The sequence below is a fragment of the Ammodytes marinus genome (genome assembly GCF_949987685.1).
Source record: "Ammodytes marinus genome assembly, chromosome: 8".
In the NCBI taxonomy this organism is placed as follows: Eukaryota; Metazoa; Chordata; class Actinopteri; order Uranoscopiformes; family Ammodytidae; genus Ammodytes; species Ammodytes marinus.
In genome coordinates, this window is record NC_137212.1 from 25,156,920 (window position 1) to 25,176,253 (window position 19,334).

The 19,334-nt window shown below is 44.0% G+C and overlaps 2 protein-coding genes across 3 annotated transcripts in view; both read right to left on the reverse strand.

Annotated features, from left to right (window-relative positions):
• Nucleotides 1-2,131: 2,131 nt before the first annotated feature.
• On the reverse strand, nt 2,132-9,828 carry fam20b (FAM20B glycosaminoglycan xylosylkinase). Its single transcript, XM_080031984.1, has 9 exons — nt 9,695-9,828; nt 8,043-8,316; nt 7,626-7,873; nt 7,143-7,229; nt 6,951-7,060; nt 5,507-5,678; nt 4,686-4,877; nt 3,134-3,193; nt 2,132-3,040 (listed from the first exon to the last, which is right to left on the reverse strand). The coding sequence occupies exons 2-9, from the start codon at nt 8,169-8,171 to the stop codon at nt 2,809-2,811; spliced, it is 1,230 nt and encodes a 409-aa protein (XP_079888110.1). The 5' UTR covers nt 8,172-8,316; nt 9,695-9,828; the 3' UTR covers nt 2,132-2,808.
• Nucleotides 9,829-11,889: 2,061 nt separating this feature from the next.
• The window catches only part of ralgps2 (Ral GEF with PH domain and SH3 binding motif 2), a 64,807-nt gene continuing 57,362 nt past the window's right edge, over nt 11,890-19,334 (reverse strand). The window contains exons 10-21 of one of the 2 annotated variants that reach the window (XM_080032393.1): nt 18,495-18,632; nt 18,004-18,094; nt 17,721-17,788; nt 17,484-17,622; nt 17,176-17,327; nt 17,026-17,080; nt 16,437-16,514; nt 15,500-15,605; nt 14,883-14,975; nt 14,300-14,405; nt 14,017-14,108; nt 11,890-13,508 (exon numbers count right to left, since the gene is read on the reverse strand). In XM_080032393.1, coding sequence (XP_079888519.1) covers nt 13,479-13,508; nt 14,017-14,108; nt 14,300-14,405; nt 14,883-14,975; nt 15,500-15,605; nt 16,437-16,514; nt 17,026-17,080; nt 17,176-17,327; nt 17,484-17,622; nt 17,721-17,788; nt 18,004-18,094; nt 18,495-18,632 — 1,148 coding nt within the window. In that variant the 3' untranslated portion in view covers nt 11,890-13,478. The remainder of the gene's footprint in view (nt 13,509-14,016; nt 14,109-14,299; nt 14,406-14,882; nt 14,976-15,499; nt 15,606-16,436; nt 16,515-17,025; nt 17,081-17,175; nt 17,328-17,483; nt 17,623-17,720; nt 17,789-18,003; nt 18,095-18,494; nt 18,633-19,334) is intronic. The other variant, XM_080032394.1, reaches the window with a different exon arrangement.

Sequence of the window (19,334 nt, forward strand, 5' to 3'; positions counted from 1 at the left end):
AAAACATAAGCCACTACTTCAAGGATTCGGAAAGAATTGATACATAGCCTATATGATTTGACTATAGAAAAGACATTGTTAAAACAAAGCAATTCAAAAGGTGGAGTCAGTGATTCTGGAGAACTCTTGTTGAAAAAAAATCACAGTTTGTCAAAATCAGAGAATACTGTTTCTCCACATGATCCACTACCTTTCCGTACTGTGCGTGTGCTCAGACACAATTTGGTCTCTATACACAGCCTAGGCTCTGTAAACTGGTATGTAAAGCAAAGGGTAGGCCTATGTAAACAAAAGAGCCCACAGCTATTAACAAGCCCATTAACATAGCCTAGGCTGTGTATTAACACTGGATATTTGTTCAGCTCACACACAGTACGGACAGGTAGTGGAAAGTCAGGAAATATTAATTGATTTTAAATAAACCGAGTTTGATAACAAGCGTTCTCTAGAATCGCTGACTGTAGGCTACCTTTAGTGAATTAAGTATGGAAATCATAGATGGAATTACATTTGCGAGGCACTCTGAGAAATCATAAATAACTTGTGGCATGGCTCAGAAGGGAAGGGGAACATACAGTGGAGAATAAAGGATGAATATGTGTGTTAATTTATTTATGTGTGTCTGTGTGAGGGTGTGCGGGGGTGTTATGGTTATAGAGGGTAGCGGGGGTCAGGGGAAAAGTATTATTATTCTGTGTTTGTTTGGAAGATATTGTGAGTTAATCCTTATGGTCGAAGCATGAAATTAAATAAAATAAAAATAATTATGGAAAAAAAAAAGGCATTATGTCTGCAGCAGAGACAAAAAGACAAAGTATTCAAGTGTCAAAACATGAAGATGTTAGAACATGTGAAGGATTTACTCTGACATGCCCCAACAAGAAGAACCTGTGGTTTCTACAAGGTTTCAATGTTTTGGTACACGTCCAAAGTGAGACACCTGCTTAGTCTAAACGAAACAGGTGTCCTACATCATGTCTTGTTGCACACAAACACAGAGGCTGGATGTGAGCAGGCAGCTGAGCGCCAACATCTGCAAGGGGGATCGGGGAGACCTGCCACCACGTGCTTCCCCCTCTGTGGGTGTACCTAAAACAACGAAAGTCAATCAAAGCGGAGAATCAGAGTGCACTCTGGCTGTGATAACCAATGCCTGTGTTCTTAGCGCGAGTTGTGAGGATAAGCCATTGAAGTAAGCACATGCTTAAACGGGGAAAACCCATCACCACAACAAGCACTGCAGCAAAAACTACTTGTGTTCAAAGCTCAGATATTGATTCAGGGGATACTTTGCAATCTAGGGGTTTATTGGACAGGCCGAGTATTAAACTCCAACTGAACTACAGACATTAAGAGCAAAAGGATTAGGAAAGGTTGTGTCTGTGGGAGAAAAGTATTACCTCATCTGTCCACCATCATCAGCCCACACACATCCTTGTAGAAACCGCTGCAGCTAGGTATAATAGCCAATACAGGTTAGGAAAGTGACGAATGCATGACTAAGGTTTGCGCCACCTTATTCACTTACTTTAAGAGGAACTCAACATCAGGATGAATTCAGACATGGTGTGCTTGCTTACACTTCAGACACACAGCAGCTGCACTTCAAGTCTTCACCGGAGCTGACTTACTGACAGGTGTGCAAACCACAACTGAAAACCCTCAACACATTTTATGAAGTTGAGATGTGTGAAGAGCAGCAGCACTGTTTAAATCATGTCAAAAGACACTACCTCTGGTCGCAGACAGATGCTGCAATGAGACAATATCAGCTACAACACAGTTTGCAATATTACCTCTGACTAATATATGACCAAGAGAGTCGTTTAAAAAAAAAAGTTAGGCATGAGAGGTGTTTCAAATTTGGGGAAAATGGAAACAATTTTACAGAAAGTGAGACCATGACTAATGGTCTCAACTAATTATTATAAACTAAATGTTAACTGTTAACAGTTTCAGTAACACACCAACAGTCAAGCTTGAGTAGAAGTCCCTTCCACATCAAAGCCGGTGGTTTGGAGCAGCAGCAACAACAACAACATTGACTTAGTGTTTCAGTGAAGAACAGACAAGGGAGAACCAGATAAATAGATCATAGTTTAATGCTGGAGATGAACCCACACATCCAACCTCTGTGTCCCCTCACTTCAAGTCTGTCGCGTCAGTAGCATTCCCATGTACGGCACAATATGGCACTCCTCCACTCACACACAGGCGCTCACACACACACACACACACACACACACACACACACACACACACACACACACACACACACACACACACACACACACACACACACACACACACACACACACACACACACACACACACACACACTTAAGTTTACTTATTATAATCCACATTGTTTTCCTTTCATCCCATAATTCTATGTCACTATGTAGTTAAATATGTACACCATGATGGAGTAGGGTTGAGTTCATTCTCTATTTCCGTTTAAAGGAAAAAGAAAATTGGTTGTAAAATGGATTTAATTTCCTGTTAATTCAACAGGAATCTACTACAGTCTCTGGGGCCAGAAGCTCCAAAGCTTTGCTCCAATGTCTTTCTGCGAGTGTCCACATCTTTGTGATCTCCAGTTTCCAACAGTCCTGAGAAAAAGTTTCTATAGCTGAAGAAGAGGAGAACCAGTCCGCTCTGAATGAGTGACAAACAAGTAAAGAAGAGAAGGGGGAGAAATATAACAGTCCCCCCCCCGTCCATCAACTCACTGCATCTCTTTCTTAAACACCATGTACTTAAGTCCATGCAGTTGTTCGTCCTCTTGTGTTCCCCCGTCTCTGGTTTCTAGGGATGTGGAAGGTTCATTCGGTCCTCTATTAGAGTGTTGTCGGGGCCCTGGGCCTCCATACATTGCTTGACGGTTGCTATGATTCCAGACAGACGCCTGTCCAGAGCTGCGAGGTGCGGCTCGGCCAGGACTGGTTGGATGGGGTCAAAGGCCAGAGCCTGACGCATGGCTGAACACAGAGCACCACCTTTCAGCAGGTTGATCCTGTTCCATGTGGACACACGTACCCTGACAGGGACACACAGAGATATGATGTTAGAAAAGGACCGGGGAAAATGCGATCGTCAAAAACTTAGATGTGATCACTTCCTGAGTACTCACATGCAACACTGATAGAGCGGGGCCAGGATACTTCGCTCATCCAGAGCTGCATTCCCGAAGCTGCACACAGAAAAGAACAATAACAAATTCTAATTACTATTAAGGCTGTCAGTGTTAACGTGTTAAATCATGACCAAATTAAGTTGGAGCATAAGGCTTATACAAGGGCAGTGCACTTTGCATATTCCTCAATGTGGAACAGTGAACCCCCCCAAAAAAAGTATTACATAGAATCTCCTACCTCAAGACCACACTGATGTTGAAGCATTTATTTTATGTTTAAGGCATGCTGTATTTCTACATTAATATGGACATAAAAACTAAGCCATTAATGGGATTAATCTTGATTTAAAAAAAAAAATCCAACGTTGGAAAGCCCTATTAAAAAACAAAGTAAGACACCTGAAACCAGTCTGCAGTCCAGTAAGAAGGCCTTCAAAACTCCATTAGCCACGTCAACAAATCTTTTTAATGAAATGGAAATGTTTCCACTGTTTGGTTCCAATCACAAAACACTTCAAAGAGTGAATACTGGCTTCATGACCTGAGTGAAAGGAAATGTGTGCACTGTGACTCATATAGGGTAGGTTCAGCTGAGAAAAATGTCAAAACAAAGCAACTAAAAATGAAAACTTTTTACTGACTGTAAACTGTAAGAGAAAGTAAAAATGTGCGGAAAGAAATAGTTTTGATAATGTACAACATACGCAAAGAGGCAGACAGACAGACAGGTGAAAAGACTTGAAATGTGGCCATGTTCAATCCTTGTGATAGAAAGTACTGCAGTACTTTGTTACAGCAATAAGAGAAAAAGTAGGTTATTCTTTCCTTAAAGGCCTACTTCACCGGTTTGAATATGAAGGTGTATTGAATTCTGAGATCCTATGTAGTTTAAATGTGCAAAAAAAATTAAAATCGGTTCATCCTAGCCTGAGAAAAGACAGAAAGAGTGTTTTTTTTAACCCTATATTTCTCTTTCTCGTGACATCACAGAAAGAGAAATATAGGGTTAAAAAAAAACTTACTTTGTAAATATTACTGTGATGTCACAGTAAAAGACATCACAGTAATATTTACAAAGAAAGTTTTTTTTTAACCCTATATTTCTCTTTCTGTGATGTCACGAGAAAGAGAAATATAGGGTTAAAAAAAACACTCTTTCTGCCTTTTCTCAGGCTAGGATGAACCGATTTCAATTTTCTTCGCACATTTATACTACATAGGATCTCAGAATTCAATACACCTTCATATTCAAACCGGTGAAGTAGGCCTTTAATGGTTGTGCTGAAACATGTTGACTGAACAAAGTGCACAGTATTCATGTAATCGTGTTAATGTCATGTTTGCCTGTTTCATTTGCACGGCAACCCTCCTGTACTAATGAGCTGCTACAGTGTCCAATGTGGAAAAGTCCACTCTCATTCAGAAAAGCATTTGGATCCTGTATGGTGGACAAACCTCCTGGAGAAAGACCCTGGGTGAGACACACATTTAAGAGTAGGGGGGGGGGGGGATTCTACATATGTATCTGTTCATTTAAAGTATCATTCACCTCTTTGCGTTGTCCAGCAGAATCAGCATGCTGGCGCCGCCGTCATCCTGGAAACTCTCATAGTGATGCCGATCGGCGTTCCCAATGAGATAATCAAATATGGCTGTGTCGATGACGTCCAGCAGCCTCGGCCCTGCATCATACGGAGGCATTTTCTTCACCGCCTCGCAGTAGCTCTCATCATACTCCCACCTGGAACACACGAGGCAAAATCGTTACACAGCTCTGACTCCTATAAACAAGAGGTCATTTCTGTTATAATGATTAGGAAATAATTTATTATGTGAACAACTTGTTATCTTTTAGGTCTAATTATCCCTTTTGTGAAGAGTATTTTTCAAAAGCTTTGTCTTTTTCTGACAGGCCAAGCCTCTTTCTTTTATTTCACTGATCCAGTTTCAATAATTTAATTTTAGCATCTTAAATAGTTTATATTTCTTAACATTTTTTTTATTTTTATTTTTTGGCATTTACGTGCTTTATTGGGAAGTGTAGTGTTATAGAGAGAAACAGGGAAAAGAGGGAGAAGACATGTAGCAAAGGGCTCTGGGTTAATTTAGAATAGAACCTCGGCTGCTGCGACAAGTTGCACACCCACATCATGAAGTTTTTCTAAGAATAAAACAGTAGGTGGGGTGTTGTTGCTCTTTAATATGATGAAATAACCGCTGACCTTAAATGCTAGCATCTGAGAAAATATTTTTTTTTCCTCTTGATAATCATCAATACAAATAATCCAGTCCAGTTACAGGGTTTCCACTGTCTTTGAAAACGAATAGAACAACTATACCGATCCTTTATGGATTTAGATCCTAACCCACCTGGCCAGTTTCCCCTCTCTGTATGTGCGTCCCCAGGGATGTCTGTGTTTCTGCAGCGGCCAAACGTCTGGTAGCCAGAGGGTTAAGGATCCCTCCATGACCTCGCCTTCTGCACAGGCTGGCTCACTTTCCCGGCAGTAATAACACTTCCCATAGAAACATGTATTATTACCTGGAGGAGGGGGGGGGAGAGAGTTTAGGTTTGGGCTTTCACAATTAACACGCAACAATATATCATCGTAGTCTGTGGTGTTAGTAGATTTATAGTCAGACTTATAGTCATGTTTGGCTGTAAACATTAGTCAACTTACAAAGCATACACAATATAAGTGGCTAGAACAACTAGTGAATCATAAGCAAGACATTATACGATAATGACAAGGAGCAAACCACAAACCACAGGAAACAAGAGGAGAGACGAGCAGTCTGGAGGCATGCTATCTGGAAGATCCCTAACATGAGCGTGGTTCCAGATGCTCTGTCACACCTGCCCAGGCCAAGAATCTATATCACTAGATACTACATTTGGGTTCATGTAACCTTGTCGATTGATGCTAAACTTCATTGTGTGCAATTTCTTCCTTATTGATTAATCTGATAATCTTTTGACTCGTTGATTGCACACAGAAAAAGAAGCCCGTCAATATTTCCTAGATCCCACGTTGACATCAAATGCCTTGTTGTGTCCAATCAGTAAACAACATCCTGTTAATCAGAGCACACTGGGCTTTTTGGAAGGCAGGGCTCTACAATGGAGTGTTTCAGACAGAAAGAGGAGATTCAGAACTTTGAGAAATATAATTTTTTGGGCATTTTTTTTATGCTTTATTGATAGTGCAGAGAGACAGAGGTGAAATGGGGCAGAGAGGGCAGTGACATGCAGAGAACGACCGCGGGTGGGAATCGAACCCGGGTCTGCTGCTGGGCCCGGCCCTGGAGGGGGATGCCTTACCAACTGAGCTAAAGGCGCCCCCCAGAAATATAATTTTTAACCTGAAAATGAGCATAATATGTGACCTTTAATTTCCCATAATGCACCTTTCAAGAACCCCAGATGAAATCATTATTTACTTTCTACCACTTGACAAAGCTCACACACTCTCTACCACTTTACAAAGCTCACACACTGCTCAAGCTGTGTTCCCCCCCAGGATTGCTGGAGTTCCCCTTGTTCACACTGCAGGGGACGTTTAATCCATGTACGACAAAAAAACAATGTGGTTTCAATACTCCAAGCTATTGACCTTTTGCGCCCAACCTTGACTCAACATGATAGCGTATCTATTGTTTGAGTTGCCACACCCACACCCTAACCAGGATCCTGGTCAGAGAACAGATTCATTCATTCACTAACACCACACTTTCACTTTGACATGTCTGAAAACTTACTAAAGAGTGATGTGAGAATTGTAAGAGGGTGCAAAGAGTTGTGATAGGTGCTCACCCTGCATGAGGAAGGTGCCCAGCAGCTGGTCTGTGGCCACAGGTTTGATCTCTGTCCGGAGGTTGACGTATCTCCCCACCACTAGAGGGGCTCTCCTGAACCCCAGGATCCTGCAGAGAGGAGGGGCAACAGGACATGATGCTGCGTCCTCATTACACGCTAGCTCTGCTCTCCAATAAAAAGTGTACCCACCTGTCCAGGTGAAAAGCAGCCACCTCCGCATTGTGTCTGTCATAGCCTGCGTATGGTTCTCCCTCCACCACGTAGTCTCTGTTATACCTGAGGAGGGGGGAACAAAAATAACAAGCTGAGTCCCTCTAAACTAACAATGCTTCTCAAATTGTATTTTTCAATAGTGTACCCCCATTGAAATATTTTCACAGCCAAGTACCCCTTGACCATCCACCCCCAAAAAAAGCCTAAAATAATTAAAATACATTGACATGCCATTAGTGTCTGATTTATTAAACAACAACATTGTAACTGAACAACCTTGTGCAATGAAAAACAATAAACTATGTTATAACACTGGTAAGACACCATGAAGGAATCAAAGTTGCATTAAACTTCATCTTTTCATCTCACGTACCCCGTGCAGAACCCCAAAGGGTACACGTACCCCCATTTGAGAATCACTGCTCCAAGAGAATGTAACACACATGTAAAATATCTGACCTCTTGGGTTTGAAGACGACCTTCTGTCCCCCCTCTAGCACCAGCAGGGCTTTCAGCTGCGTCCCCTTGTAGCCCACATCTGCCCGTTCGATCCTGGCCGTGCTGAGGGAGGTGAGCACAGCAGCCAGCTCGGGGGTCTCTTCAGGGTAAACCTCTCTGGGGCCCACCCATTGGCTTGCTATCTCCAACGGCGACTGGAGAGTGTGGGTAAGGCGAGCTCCACGGGACAGAGAAAGGCCGGCTTCCATCTGTTAGAGGTGGTTGATAATAACACAGTGTAACAATATTGAGATATATGGTAGCTAGGGCTGGGGATCGAAGTTCGATTATCTTTTGGCACCGACCGAAATGCTTTGATATAGTAATTTGTAAATGTTCAAGTCAAAGCTGAGAATGAACGAGGCGAGTGGCTCTGACCTTACGAAACGCTCTGAGGTCCCGTCGGCTTGAAGCAGAGCCCTCTCCTCCATCCAGCAGGAAGATCTTGGCCAGGCCTAGCAGGAGGAGCACTGCACACAGCACCACCATGCGCTGTTTGAGCTTCATCTCCTCACCCACCGCCCGCGACCCACTCCTCACCCGACGCTGTGTGTGTCCCCTGCAAAGGTTCCCCCTCACCTGGGATGCATGGCCCCTACAACGCCCTGTCGCCCGCCAGCTCACCTGCCCCGTCACAGACACACTGTTTCACCTGGAAGAAGAAGAGGAGTGGAGAAGTGGGGGACAGAGAGAGAGGCAGACAGATGAAAAGTAAATAGACCATTAATAATTTGTGGGGAGAAACATGATTGATCTGCTGTGGCTGATTTCCCCTCAGGATAGATGATGACCCAGTGCTGCAACACAGCTGAAGACTGTCCAGCAACTGGACCTCATGAGGTTGACGGTCTGGTTTGTGCATTTAGCATTGTGTATGTGTATATATTGAGAAAAAAAAGTCTGATTTTAAATATGTTTATTTGAAATAAAAATGTTTGTAAGACTAAAATAATGTGACCTTTGTTGACATAAAGTTGAGAGGAAGTCACATCTAAAAAGAATAAACACCAGAGGTGTGATTTCATTTATTGAGAGATGTCTAGGTTCAATCAAAGTGCAGATTAAAGTGCCAAAGGCAATGAGTTGTTGGTTTGAAAGTCAAGGCTTCCTTTGCTGCAGAGCAACTGGAAAGTGGAAACTCATATGAAAACGTTTGAGTTGTAACATTAAACGAAGCCAGGCTGCAAGACATAGTGTCTTCTGCTATTTAAATGTCTAATTTCAACGTGCTGATATTTCAGTGACCATGACAGTGTTCAGTAGGCTACTGTGTGTGAGTGCGCGCTAAATGAATGGTAAAGCTGGCTCTGTGAACTGCACCCTGCGCTGTTAACTCTGATGGTCAAACTGCCCTGTTCCACGAAGCTAAAATCATCCCCTCATCTCTTATCGACCCCGGGGGGGCATAATGGTCCTGCTGCTGTGGTGCAGAGGGGTCAGCTGGGGTTCTACACCCAGCAGTCCTCTACTTCGAGGTCGAACCTTGCAAAACAAGATTATCCTCACGTTAAATTAATTTGCTGCTCCACACATTAACGAACATGTCACCGTTGAATCCATGTGAGACGGACTGCTGTCGAAAACAGACGTTATTGCCAACGAACCGAGCGTAACGTTAACGTTATCAATACTGACACATAAACACAACACGCTAGCCATTAGCACGCTAACGACACTGGTTTTGGCCACGCAGGCAGCAACTTCCACACAATCGGTGTCTTTCATGATGTCGCTGCCAATAACAGCGGCTAGAGAGCCTGACTATTGAGAAACTGGCGTCGGAGATAGACTGACACACCCCAGGCCTCTATGTGACGGGGCTGATAAACATTGTTCCTCCGACATTGGTCTCACGGACTCTCAGCGGGTCAGAGTTTCTGCAGCGCTTTGGTCGCATCTCTAACGGCAGCGCAAGCTGCTAGCAGTTAGCAAACCGCCGTACACCTTTACTACTCAGCAGGTTAGCTAAGGCAGCCAGCTAGCGTTAGCTAACGTTACCGTACGTAGTCGGTTGTTTTTAACTGACTTACCGTATGTGTCTGTACAGTCCTGTGGTACTGGAGTCACGTACTACGAACGGTACTGCTGCAAAGAGTCCAGACGGTTTATCATTTCCTTACTGCCCAGGTAGCTCGCGCTCCTCCGCCCTTTCCCTCCGGTTCCCTCTCCAGTGTCCACGTCCTCCTGCAGCTGCTGCACTCGGCCACTGGGTGGCAGCACTGCACTAACTGTTTACATAGACTGGTACAGTACAGAAATTAGATTTCATTATAACATGACCCCTTTCATTTAGGTTGGATCGCTTCTCATAGTTTGCATTCATGCACAGCTTGTGATTCAAATATTATTCGTCTCCACATTCGTAATTTTATAATAATTGATAGTCTGAAAAAGTTGAAATGTGCTTTCCTTTACTAGTAGAGTTTATTAAATATACAATGGTGGATATTGTATACAACAAAGTAATACATGTTTTCCTTTACTGACCGGCTCCACAGCTGTTCTCTGTGTAAGTACTAACACATTTCAGAATCAAATGTTATTTGTTCCTTGAAAATTAGGTACAAGAATAATGTAAAAGAGAAATACTAGTGAAGACATGAAGTTGACACCTAATCATCCCTACTGCTGTGGGGAACTGATCATCTCTACTTGAACAGTACATTTGACACAGTACTGACTCATGTCTATCCAATCACACACAGACAGTCATACAAACAGAAAGACAGAATCTGATGGAGTAAAAAAGGCTGTTTATTGGTTCTCAGTCTTCACACCAGGCAGCGCATCACTCAGCATTGAGGTCACAGCGCTCCCCAGTCAGGACACGGGCAGACAGAGACGAGACACACAGCCAGGTCAAGGGTCATTTCTACATCACCTTCAATGAAGGTTTCTCTCCATCTCTCTGGTAAACAGTGAATGACGTCTGACGGATTCATATCCATTATACTTCTCCACCTAATCAGAGGTTTCACACATTGTCTGAAAGCACTTCATCCCAACCATCGTGGCCGTTAAATGAAGGCGGCGGCAAACTCACTCAAACAGTTCATACAGGGGACATTGTGCATTTGAAGACAGTATGGTCAATTTAAAAGAAACAAGAGAAAGGGGAAATTTTCCAAACATGGCATCAAGTTTCTTTGTAAAATCCCCAACATTTTCTTAAAAGAGGAGCCTCTTGATTTTTACATTTTCCACTCTCGTCCCAGAATAGAAGCTCATGGGGTCCTTATGTTAGAAATGATTGGCCTTGAAATCGGAGAAATAAGTCAATTGAAACCATAAAGCAATCCGAATGAAACACACATTTCCATTATTTTGACCTCACGCTGTACAGAAATGATAAAAACAGAAAGAAAAGAAAAACATGTAAACTCAGGTTTCAGTGAGGACAACCTCACAGAGAGCGCTCGACAGGACCAGGGCTTTTTTTCTCAGGGGGGGGGGGGAATTGTCAAAACCTGACTTGATTCAAATAAACCTTCCAAGAGGCCAGAGTTTAACCTATCAAACATGCATCTCTTTTCTTTCATGTGGACGAAGCTGGGGGAAATGACAGGACGAGGGGTTGTTTACGGCTTCCTTTGAGGGCAGCATAAATTCATCAGTATTTTGCAAACGTGAAGAGAAAAACAGACCAACCTCCGTAGATAACTGGTCTCTAAACCCCCTAAAACCCACCCATTTCACTTATTTCCTTCACAGACCCTCTGTGTCCCCGGATGAACAATCACACTCTAAACACCAGTAAATGATCCGCCTGCTTCAAGCTGCCTGCTCCACCGCAGTTTCCACTTCTTATCGGCTCATGACACCCCTCAGACGACACAAACCAGCATTGGGTCACACAGCAGAACGCCTATCGGGCCCGAACTAATATGTTTTAGAAAAATAGAGAAGTATGCACACACACACACGCGCCTGTCTTTGGCTTCCTCATCCATTCTTCCACAGGTTTATCCACCACCACCTAGTCACTACACAAAGGACTGAACATCTCTTTATGGCCACTGCATCGTCTCTGTGTCAGTCTGTTGTAGTTGGTTTGAATGCCTCAGTATGCCTGGAGAAGGGGCTAGACTGAAACACATCAGAGGGGGTCAATTGCTCCATCCAACTGCCGTCAAGACAGCCCTAAACTAAATCTTAATGTAACCCATTGATAGGCGGTACTGTAACACGTTCCTAAGGTTTGTAAAGTACATTGAAGGGATTGTGATTGTGTAAACATACAATGTAGACAGCCGATTTAAAAAGGAGATTAGAATTTGTCGTGTGTGTGCTGGCAGCCTGAAACATCTGATGCACAGTGGAAACCACAGGACTGGTTCCACTGCAGCTCTGTGCTTTAGCAAAAACTCACTTGGCACTGTTTATAAACGATGTGCTGATGCTGTTCCACATCACATGTATCATACGGGTAGGGCCTAAAATAGAGCTGGGTCCTGCTTAATACGGGGCAAAAATAGAACAAAATAAATTTCACATGGACATAGAAAAAAAACAACACAAAAAGTGTAACATTCAATATGTAACAGACAAAACTATATTGACGTGCAATCGTCTACTGCATGGTAATACTGTGAACTGCAACGTCCCTAGCAACACAAAACAATAGAAACTACGCTTTAAAAGAGACTGCAGGTAGCTTTGAATGTCTGCTCCTCCCATAGTAAGCAAACCGAAGAAGAGGACGAGATAAAATCAGGTATAGGGGATTTTGGTTCCTCCCTCTTGGACTCTTTCACAGTTTCAAGTCTGTAGTGTTTGGGATTTGTGAGTCTGGTGAACCAAGAGCAGCCGACGTTGAGCAGACACCACCGGAGAACACAAAAGGATGAACTCTTGTCTGGTTAGCTTAGACTCTGGGATTATCGTACCGATGTGGAAACACGCACAAGATTCTTGCCCACCTCCCCCAGTGCAGTTTATATACATACACACACACACACACACACACACACACACACACACACACACACACACACACACACACACAAATGTACACAGCGCTTAGCGGATACATGACAAAGAAGAGGGAAGAGGGGTGGGGGGGAGAGGGGGGGCTAAGTTCAGCAATAAAAACATTTTGACATTCAGGAAGTGTGGGAATTGTTTTTGCTGGAATAGATTGCGAATCAGAGCCCTTACGTTTACGGCAATGCGACCAGGCCTGTGTGTGTATGTGTGTATGTGTGTGTGTGTGTGTGTGTGTTAGAGAGAGACAGTGAGTGGTTCATTTAAATAATCATCAAGTGAATGAAGAGGTTGACGATTCAAAGTGTGAACCCAGTGAGTAAAACATATATTTTTTTCAAACCCTTTAAAGTCCAATGTGAGTATGCGTGTTGTGACGTGTTGTGTCCAGGGACCACATTTAAAAAAATAATAATTCGACCCCTTTAAAAAAAAAAAGCAAGAGAGGTTTTTATCTCTGTCCATCCGAGGACGGTGTGCCTTTCGGGGAGAGGAGAAGAAGAAGAAGAACGGCTCTGCTCGAGTGCCCGACAGAAACAAAGAGACACTGAGAGCACAGGGGGAGACGGGAGCAGTGGTTGCAGGTCCTGGTTCAGTAGTCAGTCCATCCAAAACAGCCACACATAGACAAGCGCGCGCACACACACACACACACACACACACACACACACACACGGGTGCTCTGGTTAAGGCAGTGGTGGCAGGTGAGGCCGGGGCTAGAATCGGATAATCGGCGGTCAGGGCTCATGGCAGTGAAAGCTCCCATTACTCAGTCAATCCTCCTCCTCATCCCCCTCTCTCTTTTGCTCCAGTCACACTCCCCGGCATCGGTCACTCGAATGACATCAGATTGGCTGGCACCTGGGAAAAAAAGGCGACAAGTGTTCATATTGGCAGGATTCGACAGTGCAGCAGCCAATATTCTAATAACTGCCAATCACTTTATAATTTTTCCATTTGTAATTTGTAATGTAATCAAAGCCGATAACGTAACTTGCCAATAAGATATTATATTATTGAGTGGTTTCAATGGTAAGGGCAAGTGTCATGGAAGTGAGGTACTTCATAGTTATAATGTAATAACTTATTACACTACGGAATTGTTGTAAATGGGAACAGGTCTCCCTTGAAAAAGAGTCTCCGGTCTCATTGGGATTTACCTGTATAAATAAAGGTTAAAAAAAAAAAAAAAAAAAAGTGTATTACTTTATTGGTTTTGAAATTTCATTAAATATTATCAAGTTTCCACATTATCGGCTTTTATTACATTAGAAAAAACAGAAAAACAATTATGTTATCCGCTGTTGTTACATTATTGGCTGCTACAGACAGTGTGGGAGTGTGATCCAGTGTTTGTGAGGCTCCCTACCTGTTGCCTATTGCTCTGACAGGCGGCACTCAGATGTTTGAACCAGAGCAAAGCGTTCATTCTGTTCCCGGCCTGGTACTTGTAGGTGTTACCTAGGCAACGGAGACAAACAGTGTAAGAGGCCAAGTCCCTTGTTTCCAACACACTGGAAAGATGGCTGACACTGCACTCGACTTTGGCCCAGTAAAATAAAAATCAAAGTCACAGTGGAAAAGTTCAGGATAGAGGTAACTGGAGTGTGAGTGAGCGAGTGTGTGTGTGTGTGTGTGTGTGTGCGTCTTACCGTGCTCGGAGTCTGTCAGTACGAAGACGTCCGGATGCTCGGGATCGTCGGCCATCATGGCCATTAGCCCCACCACACATACACTTTTACTGGAGATGGACTTGAACTGCACGGGAGAAAAGAGAGTTAATTTTATTTCTGGCTTCAGCTGTGTTGTGTCTAAATGCTGCAGCGGGAGAAGAAAAGTTAACAACAGCCCTGTATGTGTGTGTGTGTGTGTGTGTGTGTGTGTGTGTGTGTATAAGCTCTGGATCATGTTCACTCCACAAGGTTCTCATTATATCGTGAGTGACAAGCTGAACGGCGGTGATGTCAGTGGTGTCATTATTCAATGAGTGCTACCATCTGTTGGGTCATTAGGAACATTTGCTCCGACTGCAGTTCCCATGGAGGTCTGAGACTTCCAGGTGTGTCAGTGTGCAGTTATAGTCTATCATGTCTTGTCCAACAAACAGAGTGAAATAGCCAAGCTTTCTGTCATGCTGCTGCAGAAGGGCATGGCAGGAACGTGCCCCTCACACAGATCGACGGAGGAAGGGGGATGGAACGTGTGTACGTGTGTGTGGGTGTTTGTGTGACTTACATGTTTCCTGTCAGTGGCCTTCAGGGACTTGGCAGGGTAGTAGTGGAGCTGGGCTCCGCAAAGAGCGACCCAGTATTTGGTCCACGATGCCACCTGGAGGCCAAAGAGGGAAATTTAACACAACCGTCGGCTCCACATTGGCCCGACTCAGGCAATGAAATGCTTCAGTACTGTGAGTTTTATAAAGAGAACACTCTCAGGGTTGGAAAAATGGATGGATAAATAAATAATCCTGCCATGGAGAGGTTTCTGCTGACTACACAGTCAGAGAGGAAAAATGTTTTAGACCTTGATACATAAATCAAAGAAGCTTAACCAATGACAGTTTTAAATTATTTTCAATTACATAAAGCTGTTTCCACCCGCAACACAACAAGTTAATCTCAGTAAAAATATAAAAAATGGCTATAAGAGGCACAGAGCAAACAAGCAGTGTGAAAGATGTGAGGAGGGTCAGAGAGGAAACCAAAATGTTCTGCAGGTAATCTCCTCCTCAGGGAGCATTCATGGCCCATCTACTCCTGTATATGTGTATAACCAGCACATAGACACATGCGTGCGTACTATTATAAACGCCAATATAAGTGTGAGTGTCTGTGTGAGTGTGCGTGGCTTACTGTTGGTTTCTTTCCCTCCTTGAGAACAGTCTTCCGCCTCAACACTCCCTGCACGGTGACTGCTCCCGGATACAAGTGAACGGCGAGCTCCTCCGACTCGGCCGAGCTACAATAGGACAGAGACAAACATCACAAGCTAGAGACACAAACGGTAACACAAGGTAATATGCATGTTCCCGTGCACGCCCACAGTAGGAAAAAAGCAGACGCAATCTGCAAAGCCACCTCAGGACTGTTCATAAATTTGGACCTTTTCTTTTTTTTTTTTCAAACTACGAGCCTTTCTGCCTTGCTTTGTATGTAGGTCTTAACATTGGTCTCAGCTGAAAGGAGGTGGTGTGCAGATTGTGTCAGTCTGGAGGTTCTAGAGCAGGAAGCCCAGTGAAGCCTGGTGGAAAGAGGCGGAGCGAGATGAAGAGTGGACCCCTCCCAAAGCATGAAGGACGCTTCGTATGCGGTGTCTATGAGAACTGGCTTTAATAATCCTGCAGTCTGTTCCTTCTCTACCTCTGGAATGAGGATGTAAGAGTTTGTTTCCAGCAACACATGGAGCTCGGTGTGACTGTGGAAACTCGTCCTTAGCTCCGAGCTGACAAATCTCTTGGAAACTTAACACTTAAGAATAAGCGTGTGTGTGTGTGTGTGTGTGTGTGTGTGTGTCTGGCAGACATGCGAGAAATTCAAAATTCAAGAAAGCAAAAAAAAGGTAGAATATAGACTGATGGTTTATAGCAGGAGATGAAGAATAAATAGCCCCACAACAGATCCTTTGCCCTTCACCTGATTTTTCACATCCCACCCACACACACACACACACACACACACACCCACACACACACAAACACACACACACACACAGGTCAGGGACTAAAGGTTGTGAAGTGAGGATAAGAGGGTACGGATCACGTCCGGTTGCTTCCGGTTCAGGGGTGTGTACCTGCTGGGCCTCAGGACTCCTCGGTAGGGGATGCGGGCCACACGGGTCACTGGGCCCAGAGAGTGATAGAACCGAGTCCTGTTCAGAGTAGGATAAGACAGGACAGGAATAGGGGCACGGGACACTGTTAAGGCTGAGCGGCTGTTGTTTATTGGATGGAGGAGCGCTCAGTGAGTTAGAGGAGTTGCTGATGAAAGTGTGCGTGTGTTGGCGGGGTCATTTTTTGGAAAGAGGGTTAAGATGATATTCAGGCCAGCTTATTCTTGAGCTGAGAATCTTTGTTTCAGAGCTAATGAGTGTGGCTCCAGTGGGACCACATTTTGGGGGGGGGGGGGGGGATTCAAATGTCAAGCCTTTGAAAAGGTCCAGGCTGCAGAAGCAAAAGCGTCTAAGAGCAGTGGTGGAGGAGTGAGGCATGACGGTAAGGCAGGGCGTGGCGTGTGTTGTTTGTGTGGCCTTTCATGGCAGATAAATTCACATAGCTGTGTTGCCGAGGACGAAGCTTTGAAAATGATGCAGTCATATCTTGGATGGGGTTATTTTAATGATCTTCCATGTGGATTTGGATGCAGAAGCAGCTCAACCTTACCTCTCAAACGCTGGCCAAGACACCTCCTCGCTGAGCTCAGAGCCCTCACTGCTCCCTGCATACACAGAGGGAGAAAAAAAACATGTCACCGAAGACACACACACACAAACAGTGCAACGTGATAATAAGCTAACATGCGGTATGTCTCACCGAGTGAAATGCCACTGGACAGAGTGGAGCTCTCTGCTTGTCCCCTGGTGGGACTGTGGCTCTCCATCACACTGTCGTCCAACAGATGGCGAGAACCGGCATTGGGGAACGTAGCACTTTTAAACTCTACCGTGTTCATCTTATGGATAAAACTATGTGGGAACGGAAGATGGAAGTTATTTTTCGCTCCATGACATTGTTGTATACATTTTTAGTTCAGCGTTCATCATTTAAAAAAAAAAGAACTGATGAATTATAATTAAGAATAGCCTGTTCTTTCATTATACAATATTGAAACCCAAACTGACTTGTAGCCCAGGCTGTGGCACTTCCTGTGTCCGTAGGGCAGCAGGTTCCTGGGGGAGGGCGGCGTGGCGGGGACTTTGGTTCCTTCAGATGCCACCATACATTTGCGGCCACAGAGAGGAGAGGCAGACGCTTCCTGACCTGAGGGTAAGAGAGGAAGGCAAAGGATTATAGTAGACCAGAAGGAATAAAAGACATGGAACAGCTTTTAGTTCTACTATTTAAACGTTCCGACTTACCGACAGTATCATCTTTGGAGGCGTTCACTCGTGGAGTGCTGGTGCCTGGCTCAATCTTCTGCGACAAGCTGAAACAAAACAAGGTTGATACATCCGTCAGCTTGAATTCATCCTGTCAATTCTAGTGATATAAAATAATTATAGGGATGATAAAATTTGGGGAGACATAGATGAGCACCATGCCCAGCAGCAATCAATTTATTTTAATTTTTTTATTAATGTCAGGAATTGATATAAGAAATGTTGAGACAGTAGCTAGGTGTCCGTCTGAGTTGACTCTTACTTGTAATTGTCGTCCTCAACAAACTTCTGCAGCTCTTCGATGTACCTGACTGAGTTGAGATACTTCTGTACATGAGGCAACACTGGTATATCTGACAGAGGGAAGAGAAGCACAACCATTAGAATAAATGCACGTGTCTTCAGTTGATGATCCCAAAATATTTACGTATGCCAATATAGAACGAGGGCTACAGGCAGGTCAGCGAATGGTTGAATGATACTGAATTCAGGAGGAGGAAAAACTATTTGAACCAACCCTAGTGTATTTTACTCAACTGGTTCAGATATCATAGAAAAAACGCACAGAATTATTTTTTATTAGAAGAGTATTAAACAATTAAATTAAACATGGCAGAGCTTTGATGCTGGCTCCTTCCAGTATTAAACTGACTGTGTGTGTTGATGGTTTTTTTTCAGATATCAAGAGTACAGTGAGGAGCTGACCCTTCAGCTGACTTCCTGACTGACACGGACGTGTGTATGTAAACTGACCGCATGTGCAGGATCTCTGCAGGTCCGATATGATTCGGAGAATGTTGTTCATCAGGTTTGATCTCTGTTCGTTCTCCAGTATGCTGCCAGTGGACGGGTAGGCAGAGTCTACATAGGTCAGATCAGACAGGTACATCCCTGAAACAAAGCAGAAGAAGAGGATGAAGGTTAATCCAGGAGGAAATACACAGCTGTCTTCTCATGCGCTCATCCTTTACTGCGTCCAAATGAGCCCAGCGTCCATGTGTTAAGAGGTGTAGTTTTAAACCCCATGCGGGGAACACAGACAGCTCAGCTCATTAGAGCAACTACACAAACAAGGCTGGACACTGTAACACGGCCAGTTTTCCTCTGATGCATGTTGCCATACAGCTGTGAACGTGTTGCTGTGGAGGCCAGCTTGTATTAGCGGGCTGCTAGTTTGACATCAAAGCGTCCCAAACAGAACCAAAACCTATTTACATATACTTGCTCAAGTTCCAAACAGACAGTTGTTCTCCCCACAGAGCTAAAGGAAAGCCTTCAGTGGACAACTGATCCCCTCTTCAGCCTTCAGACTCCAGGCCATCTTTCCTTGCCTCTTTTTTTGGAAGACTTGGAGAACAGCTGAGATTCTTAGTCTCTCAACACATAAATATTAACATTAGCAGACTAACCCAGCAGCAGCTTCCCACCATTCTGAAAATGGAGACTAACATGCTTCAGAATATAACCGATGGTGTGCCATTTCCTTCACTCTCCTCCTCCCTCTTGCTCAATGTTTCTTTCTCACGCCAGCGCCCAGATGAAGTGCAGCTGTAAGAAAAGTTATCACACACTGTAGATGACATGACACCCCTC

Coding starts and splice junctions, on each gene's coding strand:
- fam20b (XM_080031984.1), bottom strand. CDS start 8,171: ATGAAGCTCAAACAGCGCATGGTGGTGCTGTGTGCAGTGCTCCTCCTG. Junction 7,874..8,042: donor ACCTCAGAGCGTTTCGTAAG/GTCAGAGCCACT, acceptor CACCTCTAACAG/ATGGAAGCCGGCCTTTCTCT. Junction 3,194..4,685: donor CTGCTGGACAACGCAAAGAG/GTGAATGATACT, acceptor TTCTGTGTGCAG/CTTCGGGAATGCAGCTCTGG.